General features: G+C 38.8%; 2 protein-coding genes across 3 annotated transcripts in view; one reads left to right on the top strand and one right to left on the bottom strand.

Annotated features, from left to right (window-relative positions):
- Positions 1 to 10649: 10649 nt before the first annotated feature.
- Positions 10650 to 12015, bottom strand: LOC117142389 (serine protease inhibitor 42Dd). The gene is made up of 4 exons (XM_033306336.1): positions 11998 to 12015; positions 11099 to 11940; positions 10910 to 11048; positions 10650 to 10850 (listed from the first exon to the last, which is right to left on the bottom strand). Exons 1-4 carry the CDS (start codon positions 12008 to 12010, stop codon positions 10708 to 10710), a joined length of 1137 nt encoding a protein of 378 aa, XP_033162227.1. The 5' UTR covers positions 12011 to 12015; the 3' UTR covers positions 10650 to 10707.
- Positions 12016 to 15352: 3337 nt separating this feature from the next.
- LOC117135136 (rap1 GTPase-activating protein 1) overlaps positions 15353 to 18218 on the top strand; it is an 81146-nt gene continuing 78280 nt past the window's right edge. The window contains exon 1 of one of the 2 annotated variants that reach the window (XM_033295190.1): positions 15353 to 15690. In XM_033295190.1, the coding sequence (XP_033151081.1) occupies positions 15368 to 15690 (323 nt within the window). In that variant the 5' untranslated portion in view covers positions 15353 to 15367. Of the gene's footprint in view, positions 15691 to 17239; positions 17579 to 18218 lie in introns of those variants that run through there. The other variant, XM_033295191.1, reaches the window with a different exon arrangement.

The following is an 18218-nucleotide window of genomic DNA, read 5'->3' as shown; positions in this document are numbered from 1 at the left end:
GTAACTCATTGGGTTCTGTTCGCCAGCAAAGCCTTTTAGCCCGCCTTTCAGTGGCAGCCTTATTGATGGGGTCATTTGTGGGCGAACCAATCGCCCATCCACCTGTTGGTCGAACGATAACTGCGGTCGCAAAAAAAGGTTCAATTGGCGAAGGACCTTTTAGCCCCCATCTATTCGGTGCTTCAGGACTGAGTAATGGCTCACGTACGCGCGTTGGCGTTTAACTTTTAATTGAATTTGATCAAATGCATCTGATAAAATTAATTGAGCCCTGCGTTTCGTACCCCAGCAGTTTTCCTTTAATAAGGGAAATTACTTGTGGAAGTGTTTTTGTGGGGTAGTGATTAATCGTATAGAAACTTATCAAGTAGGACAAACTAAATTTTAGATAAAATATAATCGGTCAAATGATACTTTTAATTGGTTTTGTTTACAAGTTCGAGTTTAGAGAGTTTTATGCATCCTCCTAACCTTTCGCTTTTAATTTGGACAGTTGTCAAGCGTCTCGCATTTGGCCGAAACTTTTTAATTGACTTGGAGCGTAAAATTCAGCGCCTGCCAGCCCCGAGTGGCGACCAGAAACCGAAACCATCTAACCGGGTAACTAGTTTGCATATGTTTTCCCCCACTTTCAACCCCACTAATTGATGTTGCCAATTTGCGATGCGTTCGCTTTGGTCCGCAAAACTTTTCCAGCGGCATTTCATTAGCGGTTTTCCCCGAAAGTGGCTAACGAGCATATGAGCGAAAACTGCGTGCAGGCGAACGGAATGTGGGTAAAAGCCTTTTGACGGCCTTAAATTTATGAAATATGAAAACCTTTCAGGCTTTTGTTTAAGCCATAATTGGCCTACGCTTTCTTGATAAATTACCCAAGAGCGAGCACTCAAAAGCAGAGCAGCCGCAAAGTATGCCACGCAAATGGCTACCCGAAAGACTTCTAAGGAAAATGCCGAACGGAAGGGCAAAAGACAGGTAGGTAGCCAGCCAGCCACGGCTAAAAGGAAAACTCTCGAACAGGATGTGGGCAATTTGAGTATTTTCATAATTTCCGCATCCGACCCAAGCCGAACATCCTGCTAACCTGCTTATTTATGGTTTAATAAGCCGCCGAGCAAAACAAATAAAAATCAAAATAAATACAAATAAGAGGGAATAATGGGAAATAAAGGAAAAATAATACCAGGCAAGGGCGAATGGACCGCCTGCATTGACATCATTATAATAAATTTAATACGACAGGATTGGATCTCTGGCTAATTTCATCAAACATCAAAGAGCCAGCAGAACTTGTAATATATGCAAATGCCGGCCCAAAAATCCAGCCATCGCTCAGATTATGTTGTATGAATATTATCCTTTCCGGGAGCCTCTGTTTGTGTAACTTAACGCGAATCGAGGCCGAAACACGGAATGAAAATTTGCATAGTCAGGGGGTGAGCGGGGCACTATGTACATAGGTTCGCATGTTAATGATTTTCCATTTGCCAGCGACAAATGATTTCCCAGCCTTTGCATCAGTTGATTAATTATTGATTTCGAAATTTGATTAAGTGAACGTCGAAAGGGAAGACTATAGGCGAGGCTGACAAAATCAGTTCAACTGGAAAAATGTTGATTAACACGAGACTGATCAGATGTCGAAGGTAAGAATGTCATCCTTGTGTACTATTCACTGAAAATAAAGGCCAGAAATCACAGAAATGATGTAAGTCATTGAATGTACATTGGGAAATAAAAACTTTAGTACTCTGCATAAATATAAGGAAAGTTTTTTCTGCATTAGTAGTTTATGATATTTAAACTTAATAGTTAAACTCTAAAATCCGCATATCCAGAATGTGGTCATCCTGAACAGCCTGAACCACAAAAATGTATGAAATAGCTAATGAAAGGTGTGTGGGTCAACGAAAAGCTAAACTGAAAGTGGATACGAGGTGAATACAAATGAGTAAAAAATTGCGCGCAGGCGCATAAAATTTAATTAAATCGAGCAGAGAGCAACCCTCAAATGCCGTCGCGATCGCAAAGGAAACCGGAATGACGTTGGATTCTGACACGAGTCCATCAATTCCATTGTATTGTGCACTCCACACAATCCACGCAATTAGACACAGTGAGGGCATTACCAGAAGCTGCACCCATCGGTGTTCTTTTTCTAAAATTCCGTTTCAAAATATGCAAAATGTGGGCAGAGCTGGGAAGGGAATTCGTTCGACCTGTCAGAATGACGGAGAGGGATTCATGTAAGCCGATGAGCCAGAGATTCAATTGAAAGATAAACTCTACCTGAATTCGAGCAGTGAAAAACATATCTCTGATGGAATCTATAAGTTATTTGAAAATATCAATCAGACACTTGAACCCAACCAAGCGTAAAAGAAAACCTCATTTGAATATTATAGAAATCCAGAGTACAAGTCAACGCCCTGGCTTTGGGCTTGGGATTGTCCCGTCAAAGGTTCTCATCGGGTCAGGACAACTCAATTGGAAAAAATCTAAAGAAGTTGAAGTGCTTCCAGTTGATGGCGCAACCTGGGGAAACTTAAGAAGATGATTAGGGAAATAGGTCAGCAAATTGTTTGAGGGGTGAAGAAAATGCAAATGTCTGCCAAACACATTTTTCCCTTCGCCACAAAATCAAATCATGTGAAAGGAAAATGCATAAATAAACACAAAGAAAGTCTGCTACAGAAGCTCGATGGAAGCTGTCAGTTATTGGTTTTCCTAATTGTTCGCCTGAGAAAAGATCGAAAACTAGTTTTTTAAAAGAAATTTTTGTGGTTTCATTCATATCTTGCCAAAACAAACAACCCTCATATTGTTTCGATGAATATCAAACATGTTTGAATAGGATCACGATCCTTGCGTTATAAACATGTTGTGCTGAAAAAATTAAGGCTGCAACGCGTTGGATCGGGATATATAAGGGGTTGTTTTCAAACTCAAAGATGTTGGATCTTAAATATTTGGTAAACGAACATTTTACATTCTAAATTCATTAAATTAAGAACCTTTTTAAATTAACTTATTAAATATAACATTTTTAAGTTTTTTTAATATATTTAAAATATTTAAATTTTTAAAGCCAATAACGATACTAAATTTATAAATAATAATAGTCTTTATCCTAGATATTATGAATCCTAGTTCATTATTTGAAATCACCCCAAACTATTTTCTACCCTTCGGCAACCCACGATTTGTCCAATTGTCAGCTCATAAAATATAGATCAGACCGAGAGCCGAATCAATATTGGCTGCTAGTTTATGAGACTGAGCAAAAATATGAGAGGCCCATTAAAAATAAATCAAAAGGCTGGCAGCGATGGGCTGGATAGCACAACCCCTAAAAGTGCGAAACTAACCCATACCCTAGCCCTAACCCTTTTGGTCAGGTAAAGGGGCAACGTCAGTCAGTCAAGTGTGCAAAAATGCATTAAAACAAGCACACGCGACTTTAAAAATATTTTTAAAAAAATATTTGCACTTCACTGGAGGGAGGAAGGGTTCGGGATGGGTTCAGACGTTTTTTTTTTCTACCATTGGATTTTGTGATGTAGTGCGGCTTTTGTTTTTGTTTAAAACTCCTTTATTGCCTCATATCGATGTCAGAGTCTGAATACTGACTTTTTATGTATGCACTTCCGGTCTTTTCACACAGCAAAGAATTCGAACAATAGAGGTGAGGGCGGCTAGTTCCGAGCAGTAATCTCTATTGCAGCTGACCAAATACGCCAGATACTGCTTTCTGATTACCTCTAATTGACCGTCGATTAGGCCAAAGACTCTTGGTATCTAAGCTAAAACTGGTCACATAAATTTCTTGGTATAACTGCACGGTGGGGGCGTTTTTCTCTAGAATCGAATGCAATCGATTATGGTTTTAATCGTAGGCGTTGTCTGATCTACTTGTTCTACGCGTATTTCAGAAACTATAGAACTTGCATTAAATCAGAGATGGAGACGTGAACTTAAAACATGATACCGTGTTTTTCGACCAGTTCTTAAAATTGTTTAGAGTACGCCAATCTTTAAAATGCATAGAAGGTTCTAATTAATGTAAAGATATCTTTTGTCTTGTTTCTTTAAATTCATTTAATCTAAAACAGCCTTTTGAATTTGATGTGGACTTGCAAAACATTTAAAATAACAATAGTTCTTGGAACTAACTAACATATTCGTATTACTTATGAAATTAAAAAGTTTCAACTCACGATAACATCTCCACGTATTGATATATTTTCAATGGCGACACTGGGGCGACTCTTAATGAACGATTGCAACCAAAGTGGAAAGAGCAGGAAAGGGTTCGCATATAGAGAGCCAATCAATCAATCAGCGGAACTGTCTGCGTCTGAGTCTGGGTTTTCTCTAATTAACATGTGGCCATCAGCGGACCTGGCAACTCTGCGAAAAGTTTCCTCGGTTTCTGCAAGATATTTGCATATCTGAACTCGGCTTCAGCTGAAAGCCACTTGATTTGCAGTTGGCGATTAGCGTCTGCGATTACATTTAAATGCTTGCCACCGGCTGCCGCATATCTGATCGTGATTGATTGATCGTCCATTAGAGATCGCCCCAACAGATGCCTGAGATGGGCTGCGACTTATTTATTAGGCTGGGGTTGTTCAAATGGGTTATATGTTGAAAATGTAGGTTGTTAGGTGTAAGGCAGTGGAGCAATTCATTCGAGTGGCAACAATGAATGCTGTGTTGTGTGGTACTTTCAGGGACTCAGATTGATAAGTTGATCAAGTGCAATTCAGTTGTCTTGTGGCATGTCTCGTAGTTGAACAGAACAAGTGCATTTTTACTTATAACTTACAAGTTATATTGCCACACATATGGAACTTGAGTGATTGTGTTACCCCTTTGACCTATTTGTTATCACCATTGACTTTCCTTATTTCCGGTTGCCAACATCCTTAAGTATCTCACCATTAGCTCTCACTTTTCGTTACCCCGAGGGACACGAAAAGGAACCACTCGCCGTGCTCTAATTGTGCGAATTCCCACAAGAAGTATTTTTCGCTTGAAGCTAAGCAACTGCGGAAATTTCCTTTTATTTTCCATCCACTTTACTTCGGTTCGGTGTAGTTTTCTTGGACAAAAGGATTTGGGTTCTTGGCTGAACGGATTTTTTCCCAGCTTCCCAACCAAAAGGGTTGCGCACATTCTTCCACGGACAATGAATGAAAGGGAAAATCTATTTTCCTCGGGCCGCCAAAGAAAAGCTAAGCAAACAAACAAACAAAAACACAACAAAAACTGGCGAAAACCGAAAAAGTAGAAAAGTTTTCCCCTCCCGTTTTAGTTGCAACGTTCCTCCTGCGGTGCAGCATTGTTCTATCCTGAATTTCTGTCTCGGACTTGGGTCTTTGCCCTAGTTTTTTTCTAAGTGGAGCACTGCCAGGGGAGAGGGAACTGAAACAGCGTGAAATCAATTTGCGGCAGCTACTTAAGTGCAACAAGGAAGCATTCGACCCACTCCATTTCCATTCCACACACCACTCGGCGATCGGAAATCGTTTGGCATTAATCGAACACGATTTGCCTATTAGCAATCAACAGCAAAAAACCGAAAAAATACGTACTGCAAAAAACGGATATTCAATAATCAATGCGACTTCGATATGCCCTTACATCACATTTTGGAAAAATCTCGATCAGTAAAAAATTGGGTTCTCAACATTAATTGTTCAAAACGGAAATCACTATTTATTATGTTTAATAATCTTATACAATTATTTTATAATTATTATATTAAACTTTACTAAGAAATATATTCCTTATAACTGAAATTAAAGTAGGTAGGATTTTATAAACATACGAACCATTTTGTCTAATATACAGGGCACATTTCATATTATAACTTTCCTTCATAATGCAAAAACTAATATATTCTTACGTAGGGTACATAAAAAATAACATAAAAATGGGAAAAATGTGTGTGTTTGGTCCGTACACTTTAATTACCTCATCAGGGTTGACAGAAATTTGCATGCCACCCCCCGAAGTGCAGTCATCCCCTCACTCCATCACGCTCAATGGGATGCTCATTCCTCCCCGCTATAATTTTTGCACATTTTTGCATTTCGGAACACATTTCTTCGGCGAAGCCCATAAATTTTAATGGCAAAAAGTGCATTTCCCGATTTAATCAGCGGGGCTGGGGTGCGCGGTTTGATGTTTGTCACTTTAACGAGTGGGCATGCATAATTTCGATTCCTAAATGGCTTCAAGGACATTTCCCTCATAAATTTGCATTCGCCATCGATTCTTGTCCGCTTTTTAAATTGCAATTTGCATTTTGAGGGACTGAGGGATAATAAAAGATGGCTTGATACCATACCACCAGTGTTGGGATCAGAATTTGGATTGGGGGATTTTTAGTATTGCGAATTTCAGTTCAGAAAATTAGGGTGCCCGATCTTGTTGCTTGCATTTTGCTTTATTTTTCAATGTCACATAAATTGAGTTGTTTTCCAAAAAGTTTTTCGTAAATTATACCCACATCAAGTGCCAAACTATAGCAATTTTACCCACCGACTGAAAAAGTTTCGTTCTTTTGTGCGCGACATTCGCTTATCGAGGAAACAATCAATACGCTTTCCACAGTTTTCCGGGCCAAAAATTTTCACCCACAATTGTTCTTTATTTCAGTAGCAGTGCTTTTCGAAAGGAAAAGGGAGAGTAGCGGAAAAACCGCAACTAGTTGCGTTTGCTAGCTGGAAAAACTAAAAGCCAGACAAATGTAGCATCCAGAAAATCGATATTCGGCGGAGTTGGGTCAACGAAAAAAGAGGGAGAAAAGCGAGAGCGGTTCTATGGCAAGTGAGTGAAGCCAATGAATAACAATCGGGAAGTGGAAAGCCAAGGAAAATGGGGAAAACCCAAGAAGGAACTACCAGCTACAGATACTTTGGCGACGCGTCATTTCGTCGCGCGTTGGCGCCACTTTGTTTTATTTATGAATCCTGGGCAGACAGTCGGGCAGGGTCCAGCCTCCTGTCCCCCTATGACCCAAAAGCCGTCAAGATTTTCCCCATTTTCCGACCCCTCAGACAACTGGTTCTATTTGCTCAACTGATTTGAAGCACTTGCAGATGCTGGCCCACATGGAAAAATCTTACTTTAAAACAAAAATCAATTTATTCTTTAATTATTGTATATATAAGTCTATTTGAAATTTAGCTTAAATTATAAACTAAATATTTATTAATAATAAAAAATTCTAGTCAATGTTTTATATTCGATTATTTATTGCAGAACTTTTTCCAGTGTTCAAGCTGGACTTTTATGGCTGCTTTTAGTTTTATTTTTGCATTTTTATTTGATATTCTCCATTTCCGTTTTCTGCGGATTTGGGTCACCCTGTCTCCCACCCACGCACTCCATTCCTCGAAGACATTCACAGTTATGTGCTCTGGTTTTTCCACGGAAATTGAATTGTTTTCCTTTGACAGAACATTCAGTTCGCCTTCCCAACTTTGTCTTGTAAACAAGTTGTTTGAATGAGGAGTGAACGCGGTGGAATTGGCGACTATTAGGTGACACAATTTTCTCGATGAAGTATTAATAGGACGAAACTTTGGCGATGAAGGACGTGAATTTGTTTTATTTTATTAGTCACATTTGACTTTTATCAGGATATTAATTTTATTCAGATACATTACATACATAACTTCGAACTGTAGCTTGGTTGGACCGAAAAAGGTTAGGTTTAAGAATAAGCTGACTGCTAGTATTCAAGTTAAAGCTATTAATGCTATACTCTCACGTTTTTAGTCTCTCAGATCCCTTACTTTAACCCCATTTGGTATCCCCTTCAAAAACGAGTTCAGCACGTGACAATGGCCAGGAAACTTGACTTCCTCCTCCAGTTTCAGCTATTTTATAAACGGGGTCAACTATTTGGCTCTGCCCCAGTTGCATCCCCCCTCTTCGTTTCCTATAAAAAAAACGGAACTCATGACGAACTAGCCAACCCCAACCCATTCAGGTGAGCTTCCATTTGGCAGGTGTCTCTCTGCTAATTGCCATCATTTCGTGTGCAAATTGTGCGCAAGTAATTGATGCCCCCTTGGCTACTCGCATTTCGTTTCCCCCTCCTCATGGTCAAGGCATTCGTGTTCAGTGACTGCATTTTCAGTTTTTACTTGACTTTTCTATATTGATTTTCAATGAGTTTTGAATTTAACAAGCTATGAGTGTAGCACTGACAGCTGGCGCATTTCTAATGTTAGCAAGGTCACGGGTTTTCCAAAACCCTATCGATTCCATCGATGGGAATATTTCGCATTGAACTGTCTGCTCGTGCCTTAAATGTTTCTCAACTTTAATGTGATGTCCTAAAATATTCAGAAGCAATCGCAGAAAAAAAAATTACAATACAGTAGCCACAATTAAATGAAGAAAATATTGGACTTAAAATAGAAATACAAAAAGTAGTCTTATAAACTATTTGATCTCAGGTATTCCACTAGGAAGTTTTCTATTAACTTCAGTTCTTGGTAATCGGTTCCCTAAAACCCTCTCATTTTCATACCTTTATGTCACTCCCTCGCAATGCACTTTTCTTCCACTCACAACTCAATTTCCTTCGCTTCCTGGCACGCTTCAACTGGTAGGACGCCACATGTCCCAGGATCTCATTCAAATGCGCAGCCAAAGTGTCAAAAGAAGTGTTTGAAAATACGCTCTTGTTTTTTCTGGGCCGACAACTCAATTAAGGTTAGGATAGAGTCACAAATGGATTCTCTTTTCTGGCGATCCATTGGATGCGACATTTAGAAATCTCTTGAGGGCAGGTAGAAGCAAAGATCGGCAAAGAGGGGTGAAAAGTGTGCGCCGAAGGCACCGCACTTAGTTACGCAACATTTGCGACGATCCCGAGATAAGGATATCAAAAAGGTCCTTAAAACACGTAGGCGTCGGGCAGGCGTTTGACAATTTTTTATTATTTGTAAATTTAAATGCGTTTCCTTTGAACACAGCTGTTGCATTCTAGATAACCCCGAACCGTCGACAGTTTGTTAATTATTTCAACCCAAACCGAGTGCATTTCCTTAATTTCTCGATGTTTAAATTAAGTTGTTGCCACATTTGTCTGGCCTTCCTCTATTTGGCGTTGAAAGTGCTTCATGTGGCAGCTCATTAATCCTGCGGCTGCTTCTTCTTTCCCCACCACTTGTGGCACGTGTGTGTGTGTGCGGGGGTGTCCTTGTACACGAGCTCTTGTGTCTTCCATATTCTTAATTAGTTGCGCACTTGTAAGCAAATCGTTTAGCTAAGCAATTTGTTAACTGCATGGATACTCCTCTAATTTCTTCCTCGAACCATTCTTAAAGTTCTCTTTCCCTTTCGATGCTCGCCACTCATAAATTAGATGGCCGAAAAGTTTCGTTTTCGCTTTATTGGCTTATCGCAAACTTTGAATAATCGACAACCTTTTCCAGCATTTCATGGTATCAGTATTGTACACCTAAAAAGTCAAAGGGAAACGAAGTAGTTTATTCAATTTTATAAACATAACAAAATGTTTAATAAATATATTATTCAAGTGAATAATATAACTGAAATGGTTAAAATTGTAGAAATCTTTAGTTAAGTTTCACATAAAGATTTTAAATTTTTGAGATTCACTTGATTGAGCACCCTGTTTGTTAGCCGAAATCCAACCTGTCCCAATAAAATTCCCAAGAAGGGAAGCCAAGAGTTTGCTAAGCAAACTTTTCATAGCCCCAGGCATTTCTAAGCGCAGAGGAACCAAGGGAAACAGCTACTGGCGTCACTTCCGGTGTCCTTCTTTATCCAGTGATATTCCTTCTAACCAAAAAGGAAAGCGCAAAAATTAAATTTAAGCTGATTTCGGATTTACCAAGATCCAGAAAAAAACAGCGGAATTTTCACGTATATTTTTTGGCAATTTGTTTCTTTTTCTTTCCGTATCAGAGTTAACAATTTTCTTTAATTAAAACTTTGTTGGCTTGGCTTAGAATGATGACGCTGCTTGGCAACTTGTCTTCGACCGGCTGAATTGCCGAATTTTTTTATTGCCCAAATATTGGTCATAATTAAGGCGATAAAAAATGACAGTGATAATTATTAGCCTGCCTCTCAAACCATCGACGCAGTACATTCCTTTTTCCTCAGTACATTTAGATGTTTCTATCCCGTTCTGCCGTCTTTTAATTTGCATTTTAATTTATGGGCGCCTATAACTTTTATCGACGTCGTTGTCTTTGCCTTTTTTGCTAAGGCCAAAAGGTCAAACAGCTGTGTTGGTCGGACTCTTCGGACGTCATTCCCTTGGCTGTCGTCGAGGCCAATTAGCAGTTATATCGAATGGAGGATAAGGCAAAAGGTTAAGCCCATTTGACCGGGCACACATGGCCCCAAAAAAAAACTATAAGACCTAGAAAATGTTCAATCGGTGGAAAGGAGAAATCTTTACGCTGATATTGATTGCGGCTTCTTCACAGGGTTTTATATAATTCCATAGTCCCTGAATTTCAAAGCCCTCAAATATTCAGCTTAAATATTCATTAACTTTGTACAAGTTTTCATTTAACATTAACCTTTAAATATCAAATTTCTTTACAAGATTTGGAAAGAATTTAATAGGCGTTGGTCAATTTTTCATATTTTTAATATTTTCTTTTTTGACCTATAAAAATTTTGTCGCATTTTGCTGGCATTTGATTACCACTGTGGTTGAACGATGTGACCCTGAAAGTAAATGACTTTGTTGTCATGAATTACGTAGAAAAAAGGATGATCAGCTATGAACTCCATTGGAGGCAGTCTTAAATTGTCAATGGACTTCTTTCGGCGAGTAAGAATACCTAAAAAATGTACAAATTACGTAAATGCCACGAATCTTGGGGGAATATTTATTACTAACCCGTTGCCGCAGAAGCTTCGCCACCCTTTTCATCGATCTTCAGAAAGGCCTTTTGCACAATTTTTTCGATCTTAGCACCAGATTCTAGCACTAGCCCATTCAAGTCAGCAGAGGGCTTAAATACATCTCGAATGCCTAACTGAGGAAAGGTATAAATAATGTAAACTAACTATATATATAAATACTAACATTTTCAAAAGTCCCCTTTAGTTGTGCACTACATTCGATTTTGAACTTGGGCAGCTTAACATTGACGGTTTTTTTTTCCAGTTGATGGTCGATAAACCCAACTTTCTCTTCCAGTTTTCTTAGACCATCAACGCTGTTGGGCAGAATGATGCGCATGGAAAGAGTTGAGTTCCAGTAGGGTAGCTCGATAACCTTTGCATCAATGTCATCGATGTCTGCTGATAGTAGAGATGCAGATAAAGTCATCATCTTCACCGGAATAATTTCGTTAGCTGATACATGGAAGTCGGCTACATGAGTTTGGTCGGCCTGAAACTTATACAGCCACTGGCCCTTGAAGTAGATCGCATTCACCAGGAATGCACTTGTATCCGGATCTAAATCCTTAGGTGAAACTATTTTCCGGATGATGCCACGCGTTCGATTTAATATCCAGCTATTGACTATTGCAGACGCGCTGACTGGATCGTCTAGGCGGATCGACTTGGCTTTGGCCTTGAAGGCCTTTCGTGCCACCTCATTAAACTCCGGTACAAGGCAATATTTCTTGTTCACATATATCCGAATGGCCAGATGCAGGATAATAGCCTTTTCGCGGCGCTTAAGGTCGTTTAAAAGGCTTCGATAGTTGTTTGCCACAAGTGTTTTGTTCTCTGAAAATTTCAAAACGTTTCTAAGCTCTTCGAACGTTTTTCCACCTGCTGCCATGTAAACCATGCTCATAATAATCTCAGCAGATATTGGCGAATAAATGAGGTTCTTTTTTGCATTTTCCGATGCCAGAATTCGATAAAAGTCCTCCCAAAATCCGCTCTCTACGGAGGAGGCCAACAAAAGAAGATCTAAGGAAATTATACTGAATTGTTGCAGAATAAGGTATGACTTCTTTGACCGCTTACACAAGTATTTCATTCTAAGAGCGGCTTCAGACTGAACGGATATTAGCAGAACGTAAGGAAATAGACTGATAGTAGTAACTTAATTAAGAACGCCGATTTTTCATGGTCTATGCACTTTACAACACTGCATGCTACAGTTCGAATGCTTCATAGTCAATGACTGTTTTAAGCTGCTTAAATATAATTATAATTTTGTAATGACTTCAAATCGAGCATATTTTCACAGCTCCCCATTAGCCCCGATACATACTTCCGAACTCTCTGCGTTTTAATTCATGAACCCGATTCCTCTTGTTCTTCTAATGAACACATGTCAATTAAAGTCGCGGTCTCGTGTCTCATGTCCGTGGAATGAAATATGTTCGCTAGTCTCAGTCTTCAACTCAGTCCGAGACTCCTTCTCCAACTCTAACGTCAGATCCAGCTCAAACGCGCACTGATAAAATAATCAATTATGATTTTTTTTTTTATTTTTAAAGTTTATTAAAAAAAAGTTCATAATGGAAAATCAATTAAGCCGTACTAACTTTAATTTTTAACATCCTGAAGTCTGACACATAATTTTAAAGTATCTTTAATGATTCAAATTCAGTTATTCACTTTTGTGGCCCGTTTGAATAAATTTCATTAGTTTTTGAAGAAAATTTTTAACAACAATCGTTAAATTGAAATAGAATACATTTTTTTTCTGTGTAGATCCAAGTTTGCGTGCTTCGCGGCTGCCTGTGTTACGTTACGCACATTTTCGCGTATTGGTGAAGTAGAGGGGGTGCTGCATATGTTTGTGCTGAATTTGGGGGGATAAAGAGGGGCATACAAGCGACAGCTTGGACACGTTTGCCTCAAACCCCTCAAAAAACGACGAACCAAAATGCAAGTGTCTCGCCTTACAGTCGCCCCCAACTCTTTCACTAGGTTTTTCTTTGAGCCTGATTTATGTCGTCGAGTGTCGCGGGTGTTGCGTGCCGGCACCCACAGCCCCCTTCTTACCCCTTCCTATAGACAGGAAAAAAACATTTTTAATAAATAAATATAAAGATTAACAAAGAAATATTAGGCGTATTCCATATCCTAAGCTATACGATTGTAAAGAAATATTTATAAAAAAAGCTATACATACGTATTATATATAGTATAAAGTTTTAAAAAAATAGTTGTTACTTGAGCAGAATTTTAAAAACACATAGAAGAGACAAGAGTTTTTTCCAGTGCAGTTACCCGAGACTGCGGGCAGTGCAGTTTGAGTTTTTTTCTACTCTGCGGTCAGTTTGCTGTCTTCTTTCGATTGGCACTGAAGCGGAGCATGCGATTTCCGCTTTAATGTAATTTTGACAACGCACACACGATGCTCAAATGGTCAGGGGGGTTGGGGGTGGTGCTGGGTGGTTGATGTCGGGGGGAGGTTGCGATTGAGTATCGTCATCAAGGAAATGTCATGATAAATCTTACTCGACTTTCCCGTGGCCAAAACCGTTACAGTAGCAACTGCGAATTCGATTTCGATTTGGGTTTTCGATTTCACTTTAAAACTGTTTTTATACTCTGTAATTAGGAGATCGCGATTAGGGGAACATTAAACTTTAAAATTTAAAATATATCAAATATATAAAAACCAATAACAAGTATTATGAAAAATAATAGAAATACCATTATATTTTGTGAATGCATGCTAGCTTGCTTTTTTTAAAAAGAGTATCTTGAAGCTACAACGACTTGATTTCTTGTTTATAATTTTCATATTTCCAGCTCTCTTATCGAGCGATTTGTTTTGCATGTTCCATTTATCTGATTTGCTGGATATTCGATTACCTGATAACTCGATTGCAGCGGCATTTAGCAGTAGTGGAACCGCTTTTCGACGCCACTGTCTCCATCCCCCCCATCCACTGTAATGCACTTATTCTCCGTCCGTTTTTGTGCATATTGCGACGCCCTGAAGTCTGTTTCCTTATCACCCTCTTTTCGAGAGCCATTAAAGTTCTTGGTGGTGACCCGCAGAATCGTAAACCCAGCTTGACTCATTGATGCATCGATGAGGCATTTATATTTTCCCCACACTACTTTTCCCTGTTGCAAGTGGCATAGAACTGAGGAAAATCTGAGTAAAATCTACGCTTATTATGCGCAAATCAATTTCCCAGCACCTGAAAATGTCAAACGAAGGTGTAAGACTCTGATAAGAAAAAATCTTGATGGATTGTTTAATTAATTAACCAAAGTCTAAATGGTGATTGATTGGAGCATTGAACTAGACAATGGTTTCTATTCATGGGGCGTGTTAAAGGGGGCGGTGCTGAAAACCCTGAGATAACCGACAGCTGGAAATGGTAAATGAAAATAAATAAAGACGTCTCTATATGTACGGATTACACTTAATTTGTATATCGGCAGCAATAAAATGAAAACGAGCTGACTTAGCGAAATCCCAGCTCGGTCATTTATCGCCAGCAACGTAAAACTGAAATACAATGCAAAACTAGTAAAAACGTTTAACTGGCGCTTAAGAATGGAATATACCTTGTAAAATACAAGATTAGATTAAACCTAAAAACCTAAAATTTTTTTAGTTTAGGCAAAGGTAACTATTGAACTTTTTAATTCTTATCAAGTAAATTATCAAGTTATTAACCCGAAAAAGGTGACAATATTTATTATTTATAGTACATCCTAGAGCATTTCTAACCATTGCATGATCGCTCTAAATACATATATTCCCAATTTAAATAAAAAGTACCCGGTATGTTTTAAATAATGAAATTGCAAGAAATATAAGTAAATTCAGAAAAAAACACTTCGCAATAAAACGTGCGAAGTTATAAAAACAATGGAAATGGAAAGAGAGGGAGAGCAAAAACAAGCGAGGGAGAACGCTCCAGATAATGGAGCTCGGTTCTAAAAAGTCGGTTCTTGGGGCTCTGCTCCGATTCTTTGTTGCGGTCAGTCGGAGAATCGAAGGCGGCGCGACGCGACATCATATCGAAAGCCCAACGAAACGCGATTTATGCAACGAACGAATTCTAAATTATGCAAAAAAAAAAAATATATATATATATATATAACTATAGTCACAATGTGTAATAAGTGGATATAATAAATATATGTGTATGCCTGGATTATAAATGATAAGAGTACCAATTCACAGTAAACAATATAAATTTAAAATATAATATATTCTGCAATCTATATGAAAAGTAATAAAAAATTATATATTTCAATTAACTTAATAAATTCATTATAATAAAAAAATTACTGGCAATTACTAGAATAAAGCAATAAAAAGTTGGTGTTGAATAAATAAAACTAAATATTAGCTGTTAGTACATATTATCAAGGGTATTCTTTCAAAATTTAGTAGATTTAAGCGATAGAAATGAGTTCCTACAGGACATTGGTGGATCACGGTCATCCGATTACAGTGGGAGGCTGTGAAATATCGCTGGCCTCGAGTTCGGCAACCAGTTCGCCCAAGCCACTACACCGGATGATCAAGTACTGGCGCAACAGTTCCGGAAAAATTCCGGGTCTCCGCAAAAGCGAGAGTTTCGCCGAGTACCGTCGCCATTCATCCAACTCGGCTGCAATTTCGGGAGGATCAGGGGGCAGATCGAGCACTTCGAGTGCCAGGCAATTGCAATACCAGCGACTGGAGATGGAAAGCTGCGAGAATATAGATATGCTGACAGAACCACTAAGGTAAGTACTCAATTACAAAAACAAGTTTATTCAAATTTATTCATTAATAAAATAGTCATTTTTATGAGTGCCAAGCTATTTTTATGAGGTTAATCTTTTAGAATCAGAGCATCAAGTGGTCAATAATTTGAAATTTGTTTGTGCATTTAAAAAGGTTTTATTACCGACACATGGTAAGCAAATCAATTTTATTTCTTTCTCTTGTAAATCACTTCCATGGAGACCAAGATAAATGTTGACTGACCAAATATATGCATGCATTCCATACCTGTTTACATAGAAACTACCAAAGAGGTGGCATCCATTGTCTTGCGGTTCACTTTGATGTGTAACCCCAAAAATGTGGGGCATGCAACAGTTGGTTATCTGTTTTCTGGTTTTCGAAACGCCCCTCGCAGCTGCGGTTTATCGTGTGGTTATCAGCTGTTCGTTATCAGCCGCCAACGAAAACATCCACAAGCATGTGGATGATAAAAACGATGGAACAAGTGCAACACGCCGACGTCATTTTGTGGATTGTGGACACAGTTCGTGGGAGAACTGCATTGTTTGCAATTACACATACAAGTCGAAAGTTAGTGAACGCGTTCCAAAGTGCTTCTTTTTCCACAAATTGTTAGAATTGGAACAGAATATTGTAGATTATTCCTTTTCAATACTCATTCGATTTCATATTCTGTAATACTATTTGGGTTGACATCAAAAATCCAGAAAAATGGATTAACCAAATTTCTCTCGAAAACGAATCATGAACGAACATGTTCTGGAATAACTCCACTTCGAAATGGGGGAACCACGACTGTTTTTGACTCGTGCCTCTGTTTACTCGTGTATTTGTGTCCCACGCCGGTTCCGGTTATTCGGTTTGTTTTGGTTATCTCTCGGTGGAGGGAAATTGCCTTCTGCATACTTTTGGGGTACACTGTGCAAATAATTAACTGGCAACTGCATTGCCGGCTTCTTTGAATTGCATTGTTTTCCAAACTGTTTACTTTGGCTAATGCGGGCAGCTCCCCTCTCCCTGGCACCAACTCTTTCTGTTTGCCTAAACTGCGCGCATTTGGAATGTAAATAAATGTAAATAAACAAGAATTTCGCCCCCATGAAGGCAACAAAAGCAGTGAGAGCAGAACAACAACAAACTCGCTCTCTCGCCTTAACAAAAATGCAAAGTGCACGTACAGTTAAGGTCAAAGCAATAGCATTGAAATTTATAAAATTATCTGTTCCTGAATATGAAACTAATGCATATATGTAGCACTACATGCTTTTCCATATATCATTCCACTCTTATTTTTCTGCGCTGCATTAAATAATTGGTATATGCTTTAGCTGCATAGTTTATATGTGTACATAAATAAACTCTCCATAACCAGATCCACAGCCACTACTATTTTGGCCCCAATTGTGGAGTTTGTGGATCGCATTCGGCAGTGGAACCTGAAATCTGAGCTTCGTGCGCAACGATGTTGTTCGTCGCTCGCATTCGTGTTCGTTTGGGGCCAGACCCGCAGCTTTTCTGCTTTGCGACTCAGAGTCGATTTGTGAACCAACTCGTGTGGGCGTGCGAGCCAGCGAGTGTCCGACTGAGTGTGTGCGTGAGCGAGGACGACCGGGCGTGTGTGTGAGCGTTGTCGCGCGTCTGCGTCGCGAAATCCTGATATCGGGAATCGGAACAGGAATCGTAATATATTTCGGGTCTCCGGTCCAGCCGCTGCTGCGTCTTCTTCATTAGCTGTTCGAATAGTAACGGTAGAACGCAAAGCAGTTGCCAATCGGCAGCAGTGAAGAGAGCAGCACGAAAGGGAAAATCAAAACAAACAAGAAAATTGTTAAAAAAGAAGAGCAAACAATAACAAACGAATACTCGAATATGTGAAAGTGCTAGGTAATCAATCAAACAAATTATAAAATTAATATAACCAATTAAGGCAATGATGATTTGTGGTTTTGAATTCTTGAAACAAGTGAACAAAAACAAATCATGCTAAGCATAACACGCAAACTTTCTTCAACAATTAATTTGCAATTGATCCCGCTGAGGCGGTTTCCTAAAAAGCCTAAACAAAATAAAGAAAACGAAAGCAATAAATAGGCAAACAATAAACAAAGTGTTTGACGAACTTTTAATTGAACGTGTGTGCTTGAATAACAACAAATTGAAATCGCATTTGTTGGCCTTATCAAAAAAATTAGAAGCGAAAGTGGCAAAGGTGTCAAATGGGCAAGACAAATAGAAATCAAAATAAGTCTGCCAAAAAAAAAGACGGCTGCATAAATACGCGCACGTAGTTAAAAGTGAAATTTTTAAACAAAAATCGTTGGCTGAAATTGAAATTTAACGAGCAAAGAATCCAAAAGCAGAAGCGAAGAAAGTGTTGAAAACAAGTGATATTGTGTGCGTAATATTTTGTGCAATTCAATTACGAAAATGCCATCCAATAACTAGTGCATGAAATGACGGAATAACATAATCCGCACAGACAAATGTCAAACCCCTGAAAAGAAACTACGAAAGAGAAATATTT

This window comes from Drosophila mauritiana, chromosome 2L (assembly GCF_004382145.1).
Source record: "Drosophila mauritiana strain mau12 chromosome 2L, ASM438214v1, whole genome shotgun sequence".
Lineage (NCBI taxonomy): Eukaryota > Metazoa > Arthropoda > Insecta > Diptera > Drosophilidae > Drosophila > Drosophila mauritiana.
Note: the sequence above shows the minus strand (reverse complement) of the source record. Positions and strands in the feature narration are given on the sequence as shown.

Coding starts and splice junctions, on each gene's coding strand:
- LOC117142389 (XM_033306336.1), bottom strand. Junction 11,049..11,098: donor TAAAGGGGACTTTTGAAAAT/GTTAGTATTTAT, acceptor ACCTTTCCTCAG/TTAGGCATTCGAGATGTATT. Junction 10,851..10,909: donor CGAAGCTTCTGCGGCAACGG/GTTAGTAATAAA, acceptor TACATTTTTTAG/GTATTCTTACTCGCCGAAAG.